Source organism: Drosophila subobscura, chromosome E (genome assembly GCF_008121235.1).
Source record: "Drosophila subobscura isolate 14011-0131.10 chromosome E, UCBerk_Dsub_1.0, whole genome shotgun sequence".
NCBI classification, from domain to species: domain Eukaryota; kingdom Metazoa; phylum Arthropoda; class Insecta; order Diptera; family Drosophilidae; genus Drosophila; species Drosophila subobscura.
The window spans coordinates 4375210-4388718 of NC_048531.1; the positions used below are offsets into that span (position 1 = coordinate 4375210).

At 44.4% G+C, this 13509-nt stretch overlaps 4 protein-coding genes across 6 annotated transcripts; 2 read left to right on the forward strand and 2 right to left on the reverse strand.

Moving 5' to 3' along the window:
- Window positions 1-3619: 3619 nt before the first annotated feature.
- On the reverse strand, window positions 3620-4914 carry LOC117892012. The gene is made up of 2 exons (XM_034797905.1): window positions 4452-4914; window positions 3620-4374 (listed from the first exon to the last, which is right to left on the reverse strand). Exons 1-2 carry the CDS (start codon window positions 4797-4799, stop codon window positions 3934-3936), a joined length of 789 nt encoding a protein of 262 aa, XP_034653796.1. The 5' UTR covers window positions 4800-4914; the 3' UTR covers window positions 3620-3933.
- A 1842-nt stretch (window positions 4915-6756) lies between these two features.
- LOC117892016 (high mobility group protein D) lies at window positions 6757-9716 on the forward strand. The gene is made up of 3 exons (XM_034797908.1): window positions 6757-6859; window positions 8587-8800; window positions 8871-9716. Exons 2-3 carry the CDS (start codon window positions 8651-8653, stop codon window positions 9054-9056), a joined length of 336 nt encoding a protein of 111 aa, XP_034653799.1. The 5' UTR covers window positions 6757-6859; window positions 8587-8650; the 3' UTR covers window positions 9057-9716.
- Window positions 9717-10052: 336 nt separating this feature from the next.
- LOC117892010 (transport and Golgi organization protein 11) lies at window positions 10053-13162 on the reverse strand. Of its 3 annotated transcripts, none has more exons than XM_034797902.1 (3): window positions 13028-13162; window positions 12242-12873; window positions 10053-11038 (listed from the first exon to the last, which is right to left on the reverse strand). In XM_034797902.1, exons 2-3 carry the CDS (start codon window positions 12800-12802, stop codon window positions 10757-10759), a joined length of 843 nt encoding a protein of 280 aa, XP_034653793.1. In that variant the 5' UTR covers window positions 12803-12873; window positions 13028-13162; the 3' UTR covers window positions 10053-10756. The 3 variants fall into 3 exon arrangements, with proteins under 3 accessions (XP_034653793.1, XP_034653794.1, XP_034653792.1); XM_034797903.1 differs by lacking the exon at window positions 13028-13162 and having other exon boundaries at window positions 10053-10714; window positions 10749-11038; window positions 12242-13018; XM_034797901.1 differs by lacking the exon at window positions 13028-13162 and having other exon boundaries at window positions 12242-13018.
- LOC117892011 (MIT domain-containing protein 1) lies at window positions 11130-12129 on the forward strand. The gene has a single exon (XM_034797904.1). It carries the CDS (start codon window positions 11233-11235, stop codon window positions 12055-12057), a length of 825 nt encoding a protein of 274 aa, XP_034653795.1. The 5' UTR covers window positions 11130-11232; the 3' UTR covers window positions 12058-12129.
- Window positions 13163-13509: the final 347 nt, after the last annotated feature.

The following is a 13509-nucleotide window of genomic DNA, read 5'->3' on the forward strand; positions in this document are numbered from 1 at the left end:
ATATGTATGTGCATAATTTATATTGATAGAAATAATGGTATCACAGATCTTTAAGAAACTTTAATCTAAATGATCCAATGAAGGAAGAATTACTTGTATTATATAGAAATATCTTCCATCTACAGTTGCATACAGCAACAGAAACTTTCCTTAAATTGTAAAATTTGAATTTGAATTTGATACACCTACTGCGATAACAGATCCCATTTTGAAGATCATTGAACTCTTCCAAAACAACCATTTAAGGGGTGCTTTTATTTGAAATCCCTGACAATATTTCTGTATCCATTTAGCATTGCTAATCTGTTGCTTTTGCCTTGCAAGTCGATTTTTTTGGACAGTATAACTTTTTGCATGGGGCTTTGGCCCACAGTGCCAGTGGGTCGGTCGATTATTATGGTTGTTTGTCGTCTCATTTCAGCCTTGTCTGTGTAGCAGCACACAGAGAGGAGAGCCGCCTGCCTTCCACTGCCGTAAAGCTAACGTTCATATCGCAGGGACAGTGTGGGATGGCATGGGGGATGTATGGGTTGGCTTTGGTATTGGGTTCTGCTGGGTTCGGGCTCTGTCTCTGGCTCTGGCTCTGGCTCGGGCTCTGTTCCTGTGAGAAGGTGAGGGATACGGCCGGGCTGGCTGCAGTCAGCAGTCGGGTCGACTGCCGACGCTGCTACTGGCAGCAGCTCTTGGTGGTGGCAATTGTCGGGCATAGACGAAACGGAGCGGATGATGACGACGATGATGGCAGCAGCGAAGGGGTGGTGTTCTCCGAGGGGTGGCATGAGGTCCCATACGCCTGGAGAGGAGTATGTATGCAAAAACGAACAGCCTAACGAGACCGAGCCATCCAGCCGGAGAGCAGGCGAACGCTTCATCGAAATGGGGACGCATGAAGCGTATGTACATACATTTCACAGGATGTGGATATAACGAGCCTGTGTGCGACAACGACAGAGAGTGTAGTAGAAACAAAGTGCAAGTGTGCTTTGGAGCAAAACTCGAAACGACAATTAAATGCCCTACAGGGACTACATTTCGCACCGAAACGTTCTGTATATCCAGCACTTATCCCTAGATATCTCTCATATCATTTCCAGTCATTCCTTGGAATTACTTGCATTTTTCAGCGATTTAATTTGGAGGATACATTAGCATACATATCTTCCAATAATCGAATCAAAAATGTTGCCCTTCATATTCCATCTAATTGTGGTCTTCAGAGTATAGACAATATCGGCCTTATCTGGGTTGTTCTCTACTCAAACATATCCTGTGCCTTTCCCTGTCCTTTGTCGCATCCTCTTGCGTACCCAGCTTAGTTTCTGTTTTGCCTGGACCTGGAGCTGGTCTGAATCTGGCACTTGGCTTCATTTTGCCTGCAAATACATGGTTGCGTGCGAGCACGAGTATGTGTGTGGATGTGGATGGATGGTCGAGTAGTTTGGGCCTTTCATGGAACTGGATGACTTGCTGCTTACAGCGACACACACAGGCAGTGAAGTAGTAGTACTCACAGCAGGATGCAGTCACAGGGCACATACATACTGGGACCAGGGGCACTTGTTGTTGTCTGTTTCCTTAACGTTGCATCTTTGCCGTTTGCCATTTGCCATTGGCGTCGTCTCTACTCGAATCAATATGCTTGCCATATGGATCCAAAGTACTTGGTCTTCTGCTTTTACTGTTATATTTTATTGGGTGTTTTCTATAGCGTACATTGTATGTATGTATGAATGATTATCGTTTTATGGAGTTACTCTTTTGGTGATCCCTTCCGTGGATAGTGACACAGTCCTTCCGCAGCTATTCAGCAAGGAATCGCTGTGTTCCCCAGCTGGAAATGATTTGGGGTTTTATACCATAAAATTATTGACACTAAAGACAGATATCTTTGAGAATCTTCTTTTAGAAACACACACAATTAATATTCATATGTACATACATACATACATGAAAGACAGGTGGGGGAGGTCAACCTGCATGTCAAAAGCTAACGCCTACTACCATCTTACTTAAGTCTATTACGTTCCGTTCTGTTTCTGTTTGTGTCTCGTCGCTACCTTCGGGGCCCCATCTGCCATGTTCGGTTCTCCCGAACAGCTGATGCTGAAGCTGATTCTGATGGCAACGCAACTTTACTGATGTAAGTATGTATGTACAATAATACATACATATGTACATACGTAGTATGTACGAATGGGAAGGTGTGGAAAGTTGTGTGCTCGCTAAATATTGTGGATGAAAGGTGCGGGAGGGTAGGAGTGTTGCCATAGCTTCGCTGACTGGCCAGCAATCCCGCAGCAAAGCAGTCGACAGTCCCCCCCTTTTGGCTCCACGAAAACCCCCATTGAGCCCGGCCCGCCCTCTCGAAGGCCAAGTTCAGTATCTTAAACACATTTCAGGGGACGGGTCCTATTGTTGTGCAGCATGTGTAGGCGGGTGCCGATGCGGCGCTGATGCTGGATGCTGGATGCTGACGAGGCGCGATTTGCAACAAGAACAGCAAAAGCAACCAAAACACAACAGGACGACTCCACCGGTGCCTATGTGACCCAATTTCAAAGGGAGACGCGAAAGGAAAGTGATGTGCCGCATTTATGATTGTGTGCGGGAATGCCCATGCTCATCCCATATGATTGTTGCAGATCCCTTGGGGTACAGGAAAGGTCAGTGCTGCAGAGATGCAATCGCTGGAGGGATCGATCGTATCTGTTTATTGGTAAAGAAGCGAAAATGCAGGGTATACAAATGTTCGGCCTCACCGAAAAACCGCAAAGATGATAAGCATGTGCTCGGCCATAAAATAAAAGCAGCAACAACAACAACAACAGCTATGCTATGCGTTTCGCAGTCAGCAGTTCGTTGTCGCCTTGTCGTCCGGTTTCCGAGTTTCAGTTTCTCTCTTTTTTGAGAATTTAATGAGCATATACAGAACACACACACACACACACGCACTTAGACCCAAGCGCTGCATATGTGTGTGTTAGATGTTTGTGCATGTGATTCATGCTTACCTTACTGAAAAATTACAAAAATCTGTCATGCATATTGGAAAAGCATCAAAACTTGGTTTTAGCATGAATTTTGATTGATAAATATTTTCATTACGTTCATTTGCGTAATTTAGACATGTATTTTACATTCATGTTACATAGGGCACCCACACACGCACACACAGAGAGCGTGGAGCGAGAAAGAGATGGGCGACCAACGGCTCTCTCTCTTTATTTGCTGGTAGCGACGCCAGCAGCGCTGCCGCGCTCTCAGTATTATATGCTTTTTCTGCTGCCGCTGTTGCCGTTGTTTCTGCGGTGTTTCTGCTTTTGCTTTTGCTTTCTCCCACTTGAGTTGTTTTTGCTTTTTCAGGCGTTGCTGTCTCTGCATTTTCTGATTTTTGCCCCCGCAGCAGTAATCGCTCGTTAATAGGAACCAGTTAACGCTGGCATGGACGTCGATCCGAGCAGTGGAGTCCAATTCCAGATTCCAGATTCCCGATTCCAGATTCCCGATTCTTTAGATCTCTATACATATATGGCCACTATCACCCTTCCAAGAATTGTTTTTGTTTAGATTTCGATGCCGTTAATGTAAACAGCTGTTTATGAGAAGAGAAGACTTCGAAAAATGAAAAAGTGCCGCAAGAATGCATTTAACATTGAAATAGAGGCTGAGACTTTTCATACCCTTTTGATATCGATCTCTTAACTTAATAAAAAGTGAAAACAGATTTTCAGAAAAATTCCAATTAAAATAAGCCTAAGAAACAGTTTAAGAATGCAATAAACCAAAAAGTTGTACAAGTTTATAAAATTGTACATATTTAGTGGTGGACATAATATCAAAAATCTTTAACGAAATCACAACCAAAGTAGTAAATCATTTTTAAGAGAACCAAGAGCACTTTAACGATCACTTCATGTTGATTAGGAAGGCGTATTAGTTAAAAATATTCATATCGCCCCCATGTCCGATGATCTTGCGACGCTCAATGGAGAGTATGTACTGGATCTTAGACTGCATGACCATGGCATTGGAGATTGGCATATTGCGGAGCTGGGCAGCCACGCTCATTCCAAAGAATGTGAACTCGTCTTCGCCACGGGTCTCGTTGCGGTCAAAGTATGAGGATGGCATTCCGGTAACCTCTGGGACCTTCGGCAGAGACGGCGGTGGAGTGGGTGGATGATGTTCAATTGGCATGGTCACGGGAAGAACTGTGAACTGCGGTGGCGCTGTTGGAGTAATGTTCGGCTCTGTGTTGACGCTATACTCCACAGGCTCATGCTTGACCCCGTCCTGCAGCTTAATGGGCTTCAGGCGGTGAAGACGTACAGACAGTCGCTTTAGTTGCGGCGTTTTCGTGGCATCTTGATCGTTCTAACGGTAAAATAAATATACTTGAGATTAGGATTCTTCACGGCAGATCGAGGGATCTGCAGGATCTATTAATGTACCGTGTCAACGAACTCCGCCAGGAACTTGTGCAGTGGTGCGAACCAAGGCATCTTGGGATGATAGCGTGCAGTGCTTGATTTGATCTTCTTGAGCTCCTGATGGTAACCGGTTCGTAGATTCTTTATCTTTATCTTAACGCCCTGGATGGAGAGTTCGTTTTCCCCTCGATCAATATTGGCATTGATCCCGGCCAGGATCCTCTTGTAGGCAGCGTTCCTTGCTCCCCTCAGGTAGGGCCTCTTGTTCCACAAGCAAGGCTCCCGCCCATAGAGCTCCACAAACTTGAGGGTCCGCTCATCGGTGAACCGGAAGGGCAGTCCGACCAACGACGCTCCCCGGTAGGTCATCTCTCTGCGGTTTCACTGTATGTGTCGTTCCAGCGAGCACAAAAGCACAAAGCACACTTGATAACCTCTCTGTCGAAGCACGCGCTGCCAACTGATGCAGCTTTTTCAATATTTCTCCCTCTCTTGTCTTTCTATTGCTCTCGCGAAGCAAAGTTTCGTGCTTCGTGCTAGCATGCTTCTCCGTTTTGCTAACGGTTTGCAATTCTGTGCTTATAAGAAAGCAAAAAGATTCATAAACAAAGGATTTTGATCACACTTTTTATGCTGATATTCGTTAGTAAATTAAATTTCCATAAACAAGCTCAAACAATTTCTTAAAGACTGTAAATGAATATTATAATAACTGAATCAGAGTATTTATTTTAGCCGCTTTTATTCAATACCAAAGCGAATAAAATATGCTTTATCAAGCTGTTGAATTTCGAACTCTTTGCTTTTCTGTAGCCGCCGCCGCTGCGAGAGAGGAGAGTCATGCGCAAGCTGGAAGCTCTCTCAGAAGACGTCACTGCTTTTGCGGTTTCAGTGTCTCCACTGCACCTTGCACATGCATATGTATGTATGTACGTACATATGTACATATGTATGCATTTACATATGCATTGGAATGTACATAAGTATGTACTTATGTATGTACATATGTAACAATGGACTATTATCCAAAAACTGAATGTCCTAAAAAACTTTTGAAATCCATTAAAACTTTGTATTCTCGTTCGTATAACAGTGCAGGAATATGAGGATCGGCAAAATGTAAACAGATCCATATTTTGCATGAATTTTGCTTGGATTAGCCACATTCAACTGATTTTATATGTACATAGTACATATGTACATATGTATGCTTTTTTTCGATCCACCGCCAGCTGCGTACACAATTTTCCCCTAATTTGACGTCACGCAATCTGGGTGCATCGGAATGCAGTCGCTCGACTCCTTTCATCCCATTTTATTCCATGCTTTTCAGGTACCGTGGTACATGCATATGTTTTTATTTCCCTTGCCAAGGCCCATTCCATCTCGATCCCAACCGTGGACCCCCGACTATTGTAAACTTTCAACAGCGCGTGACATCGTTATCCTTTGTGCGAGAGGGACACACAAGGAAAAACTGCAGCGACAGTTTCAGCATCCATTTTCCTTCTTTTCCTTTGTTGCGCCTTCTTTCTGTTCTTTATGATTTAATGGTGGGAAAATGCCTCAATGCATCTGCTGATGGGCTGGCAGGCGAAATTTGGAGTCAGCCATGGCCATCGTTAACGGATTGTTAGCTAAACTGATTTTCCGACAAGATATAGTCGATCGAGGACCTATCCGATCTGGCAGGCCCAAAACGCGTAAAGGAGTTTTCCAGATGGTTGCCATGACACACAAAATAAATCAGAGTATCAGAGCTGGGTCCTTACAAGTCAAGAAAACTGCACAAATTGAACGTCAGAGCCCATCCCAAAGCGATTTTGTACGGTTTAATATTTCCTACAAATGTATGATAATAGTGGCAAACCCCATACTCTTATTGAGCCAATCTCTTGTTCAGTTAGTAATGGCCATATCTTTTAAAATATTTTTTAAATTTTCTATTGAATGCTGCATATAAATTTTTGGCGCCATTTTTAAAAAGCGACCCTCGGCCGTACAACTGTGTGAGTACCAGAGAGAGCGAGCGAAGCGAGGGCTATGTATGGCACGACGACTCATCCAAACGGCTGGGTGTATGTGTAGAAGAAAAATATCGAGAATTGCTATAATTTTGGCATAATTTGATGGGAAAAATGCTTTCTGGCCTGCATATTCACTGGGATTTATGATATTACGTCTATTATCGCATCCATCGCGTTTTATTTGTTTTTACAGTGCCATTTATCATGTTCCCTTTTGCGTTTGAAATTCTCCACTGCTCTCTCACCAACACAAGCGCACACGCTCACGCTGCCGCCGAGTTCGCTCGCGTCGCTGCCGACGTCGCCGTCGCTGCCAGTCGGCATATTTCTTACCTACTCGCTTTCCTTGCATCCACAGACGCTAGGGCCCGTACAGTTTAATTTGCGCAACACACGAATAAGGTTGGTGGAATATGGAATAACTCCTGAAATTGTGAATAAATATATCAATAAGAAACAGTGCAATAGTTGAAAATAGAGACAACAGAGATTATGTGAAGAAGTGAACATTTGCTGACGTTTGTTTTACCCCTGAAGCAACGCTAGTGAGAAATTTAAAGTGGCTGCAGAAAAAAACTGAACAAAAACGCGGTCTCAGGCCGACGCTGTACCGCAGAGAAAGAAAAATAGTATTGAACGAGAGAAAGCGTTGCCATTTTGCCTTCAGGCTGGTGGCGAGTCCAACATGGCTGCCGTTGAAATTTGCTCAGAAATGTGTTTTTTTGTGTAACTTCCTATAAGAAAATGTCTCGAATTGATTATTAGAATGCCACGCTAATGAAATCCGCGCCTTTTCCATATTTCATGCATTTTCCTTTTGTTTTTACTCGGCATTTAGCGCTTCTCTTTTCATTCGCCGGTTCCAGAGAGTGCGAGAGCGGGAGAGCAGCGACACAAAAAAGAGAGCGCGTTTCTCTCTCAATCTCTGATTTCTATGCAAATGCATTTTGTTTTGTTTTTTCTCAACCAAAATTCTAGAAATATTCAATAGTTTCAAAAGTAAAGGTTACATTAAAACGTTTCCTCAATTTAAAAGAATTGTTCAACGCCGCTACAGACACAGGGACGCGACGAACGCCGTTCCCTCTCTTTGTCTCTCAGACCATCTGCCGCCGCGTATATTTTTTGCACCTCTGTCAGCGTCTGCGTCGACTGCGGCAGCGCCTGTACGTGTTCTGCTGCCGCCTTCGCCCTGACTAGCGCGACGCCACCTCGTTCAGTTCGATAGAGGTTGGTAAACGCTTTAAACGCCTTTGTCTGAAGCAAAAGTATAAAACAATTTAAAAAGAAATATAGTAATAGTGTCGGTTAAAGTATACCCCCAGTGCTTCATACAGTTGTGCATTTAAATTTAGCTTTATTTTGCCTTAAATAGTCAGGACTTCAAGAGACTCGATTCGCAGTTATTTTTCTGCTTTACAATTCCTCTCTTCCTTATGTTAATACTCAGTAGAGTTGCGTTCAAGGTTTGCCAGTCACTCTTATGGCTCATTTCCTAGCATAAATGTGTATTTTCATAAAAAAATGTATCACACTTTGTCCAGGTTTTCCCTTTGCTTTGTCAATCTCTTCGTTGCGTTGCTTTGGAGAGCCTGTACCAGCAGGCCCTCGCTGTGCTGTGGCTATGGCATACAGAAAAAGCCAAGTGTTGCCATTCCGTTCCGTTTTGTACTACTCGCTGTTACGCAGACTGCTCTCTGGCTATCTACGCGGGGGGAAAATAATATCAACTCTGTAAATTGCCTAGGTTTGGAAACATATTTAATGTTGCAAAACTTCTCTTAATATTCGTATTAATTATTAAGTGGCGCGCGCGTTTGTACAGAAACATACAAGAAGCAGCAAGAGCGCGCGCGCGCATTTTTTCTGAGCGTCAATGTTGACGCGGGCAGAGCAGCAGCAGAAGCAGTATTGCCGTCTCTTTTGGTTCGCCATTGCAAGGGTCTCTCTGTGCTGGTGGTGGCTTCGTTCTCTGCTCTGCTCTTGCCTCAGCGTTTTGGTACAGGAACATGGCGCGCGCTTCTGAAAAATGTGCTGTTCCAATGAACCTATTTAAAAATTGAATTTTATTGCAGTCTTACTTCTTTTGATTTGTGTTTCATACTAACTTTACTCTTTCTTCTTTTCAGCTTGAAGCAAGCATACAATAGTTGTATTCTCTATAAATAGTAACAGACAAAATACAAAATTATTATGGCCGATAAACCAAAACGTCCTCTTTCTGCGTACATGCTGTGGCTGAACAGTGCCCGCGAAGGCATCAAGCGCGAGACTCCCGGCATCAAGGTTACCGAGGTGGCCAAACGCGGAGGAGAATTATGGAGAGCCATGAAGGACAAGTCGGTGAGTACACGGAAAGCTGAAAATTTCTCTGGGAGTCGGTAATAATGAATTCTTTTTCTGTTCTCTGCAGGAGTGGGAGGCAAAGGCTGCCAAGGCTAAGGATGATTACGATCGTGCCGTCAAGGAGTTTGAGGCGAACGGTGGTAGTAATTCCGCCAATGGCAATGCCAAGAAACGCTCGAAACCCGCGAAAAAACCAGCAAAGAAGACTAAGAAGGATGACTCCGACGACGATGATGATGATGAGAGCGAGTAGGATGGTTCTTTCAATGACCATCTCGCATTCACCATCAGTTATCCATCACCAGTCAAACAAATTAAACACTACAACATCAGTGGATCGAAGATTTTATCTGCAAAGCGAACACCACACACACACCATGCAGAGTCCCTTCACACCAACCTTATAATAGAGCAAACACACACACACACAAATCGATAGATCATCCATCAGAAAAAAGAACACCAAACTGCATGGACTGTTGCAGTTGCCGGCGACGGCAGAAAGGGAGGAGAGCCAATCAACCACAAAAAATAAGAAAACTTGTATTTATACGTATGAATTTAAGTCTTAGAAGTCGTTTCATTTATAATGACCTATACACCAAGAGAGATAGACACAACCCACAAAAAACCAACAAAAGTTGAGCGAATAGTAGGGAGGGGAGCACGTTAAAGGTGTTTTTCCCCACGCGATCTCTTCTGCGGCGAGGAGAAGAAACTTATCTTGCGTATAACAATTGTAAAGTAAACGATAAAATAATTCCATTAAAAATAAAAATATGAAAACAAGTTCTCCCGGTGGATGTTTTCGATTAGATTGTAGCGTTGTACAAATGCAGGGCCTCCAGAGTATAAGATTAGAGATCCACTTTATACACACACAACACAACAACACAACACCCCGCAAATGAAACAAACGAAATATCGCGCAGGTCTTTTCGTCATTTCGTAATTGCATTAAACTTGAATAATGTTTAGAACGTCTTGTTATGTAAAAAAAAGATGTGTAGCCGAAGAAGCCAGAAGGTAGAGGATGAGTTTTGGGGAGAAAGCAGATGTAATTGCATTTAATCGGTAGATTTAATTGATAATTATACATACATATAATTTAATGAGAAACCAACAAAATAAAGCGAAAAATACATTTTTTAAATGCGTTAAACAATGGGTTCGATCCCGCGAATATTTATTTTTGGGCTAGCCTCGCACCCTTCACACTCTCCACCATCAATGAAACACGAGTGTTTGCTTTAACCTCTTCTTTATTTTAAATATCAATACGAATTCAATGAATTTGCTCCGTTTTTTTTGTTATGCGTTATGCAAAAAATCACTATTCCAACGATTCATGTGGGATTTAGTTCTATATATATTTATCTATATATCGTATGGGTTAGCACCCCAAAATACCTTTAGGAGTTTTTGTATTCACTTTGGGATTATCAATGATTAACAAATCTAAAACACAACACAACCCTACAAACAATATCTGTCGATTCAGTGCCAATGGATGAGGAGGAGGATGATGGTGTTGGGTTTGATTCTTGTGATTCGATTATGGGTGAAACATACAAAGATTAAAGCTTACTTTTATGGTATATATTGAGTTGGGCGGCTACGCTCCTATCCTTAAGTGTTTTCAGATCTTGGTAGTTAAGTTGAGAAGTTCTTCGCCTTTTCTTTCTTTGATTTTTATCAGTTGGGACACATAGTGGAGGTGTTGCGCTTAGTTTATTACAGAGCTTAATCTACGAATTATGGCGAACAAAAAAACAAACAAGTCTCTCTCAGAGCCATTCCACAGAAGATGAAATAAAAATGGATATGAAACGAATGGGAGCTGTTCCAAGGGGTGTCCAAGTGGGTGGGGTCTGTGCCATTATCCACATTTTCCTTGTGGACCGAAGCACCATACGGAGAGCGGCATTGATGCCCTGCCCGCGCCTTGTCCGTTTAATTGCGATTCAGCCAGAATATTGTCTTCAGCACAAAGTAGGCCAGGCCCAGGCAATAGACGATCTTCTCCCGCTGCATGCGCTGCTCGTTGTTGATCTCAATGTTGAGCACCCGGCGATTCAGCTTGGCCAGCTGCCTGCGCAGATACAGGATCTCCTCGTGGGGCGTCAACTCGCCCATTGGCGTGCCCTCGCGCTGGGCCAGCATCGAGGCGTCCAGATTGTTGTGCTGCTGCTGCAGATTCAGCTGAGAACGCTTGCTGGCACTGCCCGTGGTTTGCTATGGGAGGAAAAGGATTCGAGAGTTAATAACTTGGCCAGAAATCGGAAAATACAAAAATATACATGCCACAAAGGGTTTGCCTCTGCTCAGCAGACAGTGCCCAGTGTCAGTGTCAGTTTCGGGTCTAGCATCACAAAACTAACGAAAATTTTCTGTTCAACAAAATTTAAACCACACTTTTGGCCTCTACAATGTCACATCAGTCCTTTCCCCACGCCGACGATGAGGAGGAGCCGCCCAAGCTGGAGCCCATTATCAGTGCGATGAAGTGCGAGCAGACGGGACACATTATGGAGGCCATTCTGTTGTACGAGGAGAGCATCTACAAGCTGAACCAGATGTGCGAGACGGAGCCCAACAAGAGGCAGCTGTGCGGCAAGTATATGAAGATATACGAGTCCAGGGCCAAGCAGCTAAGGGATCAGGTGAAGAGCCACTTGCAAGCCAGCAGGGTGCTGGACCACATCAACATTGAGCGTGATTCGCGCGGCAAGAGCTATCAGCGACTGTTCGGTGCCTATCTGGACGACAATGTCAAGGAGGCGCACATCAATGAGCCGCACCTGACGGACCAGAATCACATTCGCAACCTACTGAACTTCCTGGAAGTGCTGGTCAAGAACTGTCGCTTTCTGAAGTACATTCGCCTCACCACGCGTCCAGATCCCGTTGTGCCCCGGAACCAGCAGCTCATTCTAGAACAGATACGCTCCGATCTGGCCACCGGCAATATTCAGCTGCACTACCAAATGGACGACACCCTGCACGACCGCAAGATTGTGCTCAGCTCGGGTGTGGTGATCAAGATTGGTCGCGGTCTGCACTACTTTGAGGCCAGTGACAATAGCCACAGCCTGGGCTTGTGCGACTTTGATTTTCGCAAGTGTCAGGCCACCGAGGTGGACATCTGGAAGTGTCGGGCCTTTGCCAAGAAACCCAAGATGCAGGGCGAGCCACAAAACGACGAGGAGCAGGCGCACACCGAGACGGAGGCTCCCGGGTACTCCAGTGACTAGAGCAGAGGGCTTATCACCCGAAATAGTACTAGAAATCAATAAAAGCAGCTGTCGTTAATCGCTAGCAAGTCAGACGGTCTGTGTGTCTAGCGGAGGCGAGCTATTACTACGGACGTCGATCGCATTTCGTCATGGCCTGCATGTGTTTGCTGATAAGTCGAGTGGCTTAACCCCAATTGCTTACCTGCGAATCGGACTCCACGGAGTTGGCATCATTTGTGTGGAAGCCCATGCGGGCCGTGCCATTGGCGCGCACGTATTGCATGGCATTCCCTTGCTCGTCCTCCTCGTCGTAGTCCTGATCCTGGCCATAAACGTGATGGCCGTTAGCCCTGATGGGTGAGCTCTCCTCGGAGGCCGATGGGAAGTGATGATCGGTGAGTGTGATGACACGCGGTGGTGTCTGGACGCGGGCAAAGCTCGCCGAGGGATTCTTGGGTAAAATAGAGTTCTCCAGCTGTATTTCGCGCGGTGCCGAGCGCGTCTCCAAATGCTGATTGTGCCCCAGAACCACAATCCGGTCGGGCACATTCATGTCGATCTTGTCGTGGTAGTTCCAAGAGCTGATGAACTGATTCCCATTCTGGTTGGACAGCAGCAGGTCCTCGTCAGAGTACTCGCCCGTGGCCTTGATGCGCTTGGGTACGCGCATTTTGTCGTTGATTTCGTGTGCGAATTTGGCCTCGTTATAGAGATCGTCATCCAGTCCATTGAACATGGGTGTGGGCGATTGGGGGGTCGCCATTGTGCTTCACTATGCTATTCCTTCTGGCGGGGTCTGGTCTCGTCTGGTCTGGGCCTCCTCTTTTTGTCGGACTAACAGCAATCGATGTTTTTTTTTTGGTGATGGGTTTTGTGGAGGCGGTGAGAGAGACGTTTTCAGAACAAATTAGGACAGTGAATTTTGATTGTGCAACATTTTGCACTGCAATTCGGATGCTCCTTCTATCTTGTGTGTGTGTGTACTTACAATTTTTCTCAAGTGACAGGAAAATGTTCGCAAATTCCGTATTAATTTAAATTTTTTTCCTTTTGTTATGTCTGTGAGGGTGGCCAGAATCTGCTAAAAAATACCGAAAGTGACTGGAACAGTGCTGTTAAGGAGTGCTCTCAAGATGTTGGCATATGGACTACTCGATAGACTTGATATCTATTTGGCGCGTACTTGAATAATACTCTGTTGTCGCCTAGAATGATTTCAAATGATAGAGTTTTATACCTTACAACAACAATTAAAATTGTGGTTTCCAGCAACTGATTTTAATTGTGCTATTTTGAATGCATTCAAAGCGTTGACAAACATTCGATTGTGAAAAATACATTCTGTGCTACTAAACGCATTGGCCAAAATACCAGAGCACGAAAATACCAACGCGAGTAAGCAGCTCAACAAAATTTCCAAAAAACCTAGCCAATCTTGTGTAGAGTTGATTGATAAAATTTATACAATTA

What these genes read in the sequence shown, in the direction of transcription:
- LOC117892012 (XM_034797905.1), bottom strand. Translation starts at nt 4,799, where the DNA reads ATGACCTACCGGGGAGCGTCGTTGGTCGGACTGCCCTTCCGGTTCACC. An exon ending in TGGCGGAGTTCGTTGACACG is followed by an intron (nt 4,375 to 4,451) that starts GTACATTAATAG and finishes TTTTACCGTTAG; the next exon opens with AACGATCAAGATGCCACGAA.
- LOC117892016 (XM_034797908.1), top strand. Translation starts at nt 8,651, where the DNA reads ATGGCCGATAAACCAAAACGTCCTCTTTCTGCGTACATGCTGTGGCTG. An exon ending in GAGCCATGAAGGACAAGTCG is followed by an intron (nt 8,801 to 8,870) that starts GTGAGTACACGG and finishes TGTTCTCTGCAG; the next exon opens with GAGTGGGAGGCAAAGGCTGC.
- LOC117892011 (XM_034797904.1), top strand. Translation starts at nt 11,233, where the DNA reads ATGTCACATCAGTCCTTTCCCCACGCCGACGATGAGGAGGAGCCGCCC.
- LOC117892010 (XM_034797902.1), bottom strand. Translation starts at nt 12,802, where the DNA reads ATGGCGACCCCCCAATCGCCCACACCCATGTTCAATGGACTGGATGAC. An exon ending in CCGTGGAGTCCGATTCGCAG is followed by an intron (nt 11,039 to 12,241) that starts GTAAGCAATTGG and finishes TTCCTCCCATAG; the next exon opens with CAAACCACGGGCAGTGCCAG.